This window comes from Limulus polyphemus, unplaced genomic scaffold (assembly GCF_000517525.1).
Source record: "Limulus polyphemus unplaced genomic scaffold, Limulus_polyphemus-2.1.2 Scaffold9685, whole genome shotgun sequence".
In the NCBI taxonomy this organism is placed as follows: Eukaryota; Metazoa; Arthropoda; class Merostomata; order Xiphosura; family Limulidae; genus Limulus; species Limulus polyphemus.
In genome coordinates, this window is record NW_013675295.1 from 19,675 (window position 1) to 22,163 (window position 2,489).

The following is a 2,489-nucleotide window of genomic DNA, read 5'->3' on the forward strand; positions in this document are numbered from 1 at the left end:
GTTAAGTTAGTTTGTTACACTACATTTACTAATTATTGTTTCTATTGTTTATCGTGTCTTTATGTTTTACCTGTTTCATTATCGTTACATTGATTATCTTATCTTCATGTTCTACCTGTTTCATTATTGTTTATACAGTACCTGTTTATCTTATCTTCATGTTTACCCGTTTAATTATTATTTACATTGTTTATCTTATCTTTATGTTTTACCTGTTTCATTATTGTTTACATTGTTTATCTTATATTCATGTTTTACCTGTTTCATTATCGTTACATTGTTTATCTTATTTTCATGTTTTACCTGTTTCATGTAGCAATATTTTGTACTTTTTGTATAACAAAAGTATTTCTCTTTAACGAGTTTGAGTTAAAAAAAAAAGAAATAATTACAGGTTATATTTTATTCATTATGTTGTATAAGTCGAACTTTTTACACACACATATGTTTGTATATGCCAAACACAGCATAAGTGATTAAATCCCAAAATTCACTTGTAAAACTTAGAAAGTGGAATATTTTAAAGTTAAAAAAGATATATTTATTTTAATAAATAATTCTTACGTGTGCGTTAAACATTCCTTTGACTTCTGTTGGATTTTTCACAATCTTCATAGAAATCAGTGGTGATTCCCGCACGAACCTCTTAGCCTGAAACCCAGGAGTAGCAAAACCATAATCAATCACAGATGGCGTTACTTTTATCAACAGAAACTATTTTAAATATATATATATATATATATATCACGCACTTCAATCTGTTTAGTTTATTTCATTGTTGATTTAATATGTAACACCCTGTACATATCACATCTAGTTACCCAAATGTTCGCTAGAGGGTATGGTTGACTCGAGTTACCTCGGGTATTAGGCTGTAAATGAAGTAGCTGACATATTCTGGAACTAAAATTTTGTTGACACGCTGCATTAGATTCCCGAGGTCTTCAGCTAGGTCATCGTACTCCAGAATCTAGAAATATGTTCAATAGTTTAATACTAACACTGGTATCTACTCAAATTACACAAAAACTACGTACATTCACTTGTTACCATACAGTAAGTGAAAATGTAGCTAAAGTTGGGCTGACATTAACTTCATTAATAAACACAACTATTATACATTACTAATGTTCTACAGACATATCAATACTGGAATAATAACACGAGTTAGTGTTAGCTAATACAACGTTACAAAAAAAGTGAAAAAATATTGTTTACATTGTTTATCTTATCTTCATGTTTTACCTGTTTCATTATTGTTTACATTGTTTATCTTATCTTCATGTTTTACCTGTTTCATTATTGTTTACATTGTTTATCTTATCTTCATGTTTTACCTGTTTCATTATTGTTTACATTGTTTATCTTATCTTCATGTTTACCCGTTTAATTATTGTTTACATTGTTTATCTTATCTTCGTGTTTACCCGTTTAATGAAACGGGTAAAACATGAAGATAAGATAAACAATGTAAACAATAATGAAACAGGTAAAACATGAAGATAAGATAAACAATGTAAACAGTAATGAAACAGGTAAAACATGAAGATAAGATAAACAATGTAAACAATAATGAAACAAGTAAAACATGAAGATAAGATTAACAGCTACTGTATAAACAATGATGAAACAGGTAGAACATGAAGATAAGATAAACAGCTACTGTATAAACAATGATGAAACAGGTAGAACATGAAGATAAGATAAACAGCTACAATGTAAACAGTAATGAAACAGGTAGAACATGAAGATAAGATAAACAGCTACTGTATAAACAATAATTAAACAGGTAAAACATGAAGATAAGATAACCAGCTACTGTATAAACAGTAATGAAACAGGTAGAACATGAAGATAAGATAAACAGCTACAATGTAAACAGTAATAAAACAGGTAGAACATGAAGACACTTAAGATCATCGAATGTCTTTAATAAGTCTTGACAAATTGTTTTTCCATTTGATCAAAATGTCGTCATTACGAAAGTCATCCATTCTCGGAGTGGTAATAATGAGTGCCCTCTGGATTAATGTGTTTTGTGTAGATAAGAGAGGCCGTGGCCTTGGTTGACTTCCTTTCTTTACTAGAAGAAGAAGTAAAGGCGGGAATCCCTTGGGACGAACTCAAAGCCTCGGCTACTGTAGCAGAATTTAGAGCGTAAGTTAATTATTTTTACCTTCTGTAAGTTACTCGAACGTTCATTTATCTTCTGTAAGTTACTGGAACGTTCATTTATCTTCTGTAAGTTACTCAAACGTTCACTTATCTTCTGTAAGTTACTCGAACGTTCACTTGTCTTCTGTAAGTTACTTGAACGTTCATTTATCTTCTGTAAGTTACTTGAACGTTCACTTATCTTCTGCAAGTTACTCGAACGTTCACTTATCTTCTGTAAGTTACTGGAACGTTCATTTATCTTCTGTAAGTTACTGGAACGTTCATTTATCTTCTGTAAGTTACTGGAACGTCCACTTATCTTCTGTAAGTTA

The 2,489-nt window shown here is 30.3% G+C and overlaps 1 protein-coding gene and 1 long non-coding RNA gene across 2 annotated transcripts in view; both read right to left on the reverse strand.

Annotated features, from left to right (window-relative positions):
• The window catches only part of LOC111083474, a 14,476-nt gene extending 14,293 nt beyond the window's left edge, over nucleotides 1-183 (reverse strand). The window contains exon 1 of the long non-coding RNA XR_002609053.1: nucleotides 142-183. This is a non-coding gene — a long non-coding RNA (uncharacterized LOC111083474). The remainder of the gene's footprint in view (nucleotides 1-141) is intronic.
• A 363-nt stretch (nucleotides 184-546) lies between these two features.
• The window catches only part of LOC111083473 (xaa-Pro aminopeptidase ApepP-like), a gene marked incomplete at its 5' end in the record, with an annotated part of 5,915 nt that continues 3,972 nt past the window's right edge, over nucleotides 547-2,489 (reverse strand). The window contains 2 exons of the mRNA XM_022380020.1: nucleotides 547-651; nucleotides 860-970. Of these exons, the coding sequence (XP_022235728.1) occupies nucleotides 547-651; nucleotides 860-970 (216 nt within the window). The remainder of the gene's footprint in view (nucleotides 652-859; nucleotides 971-2,489) is intronic.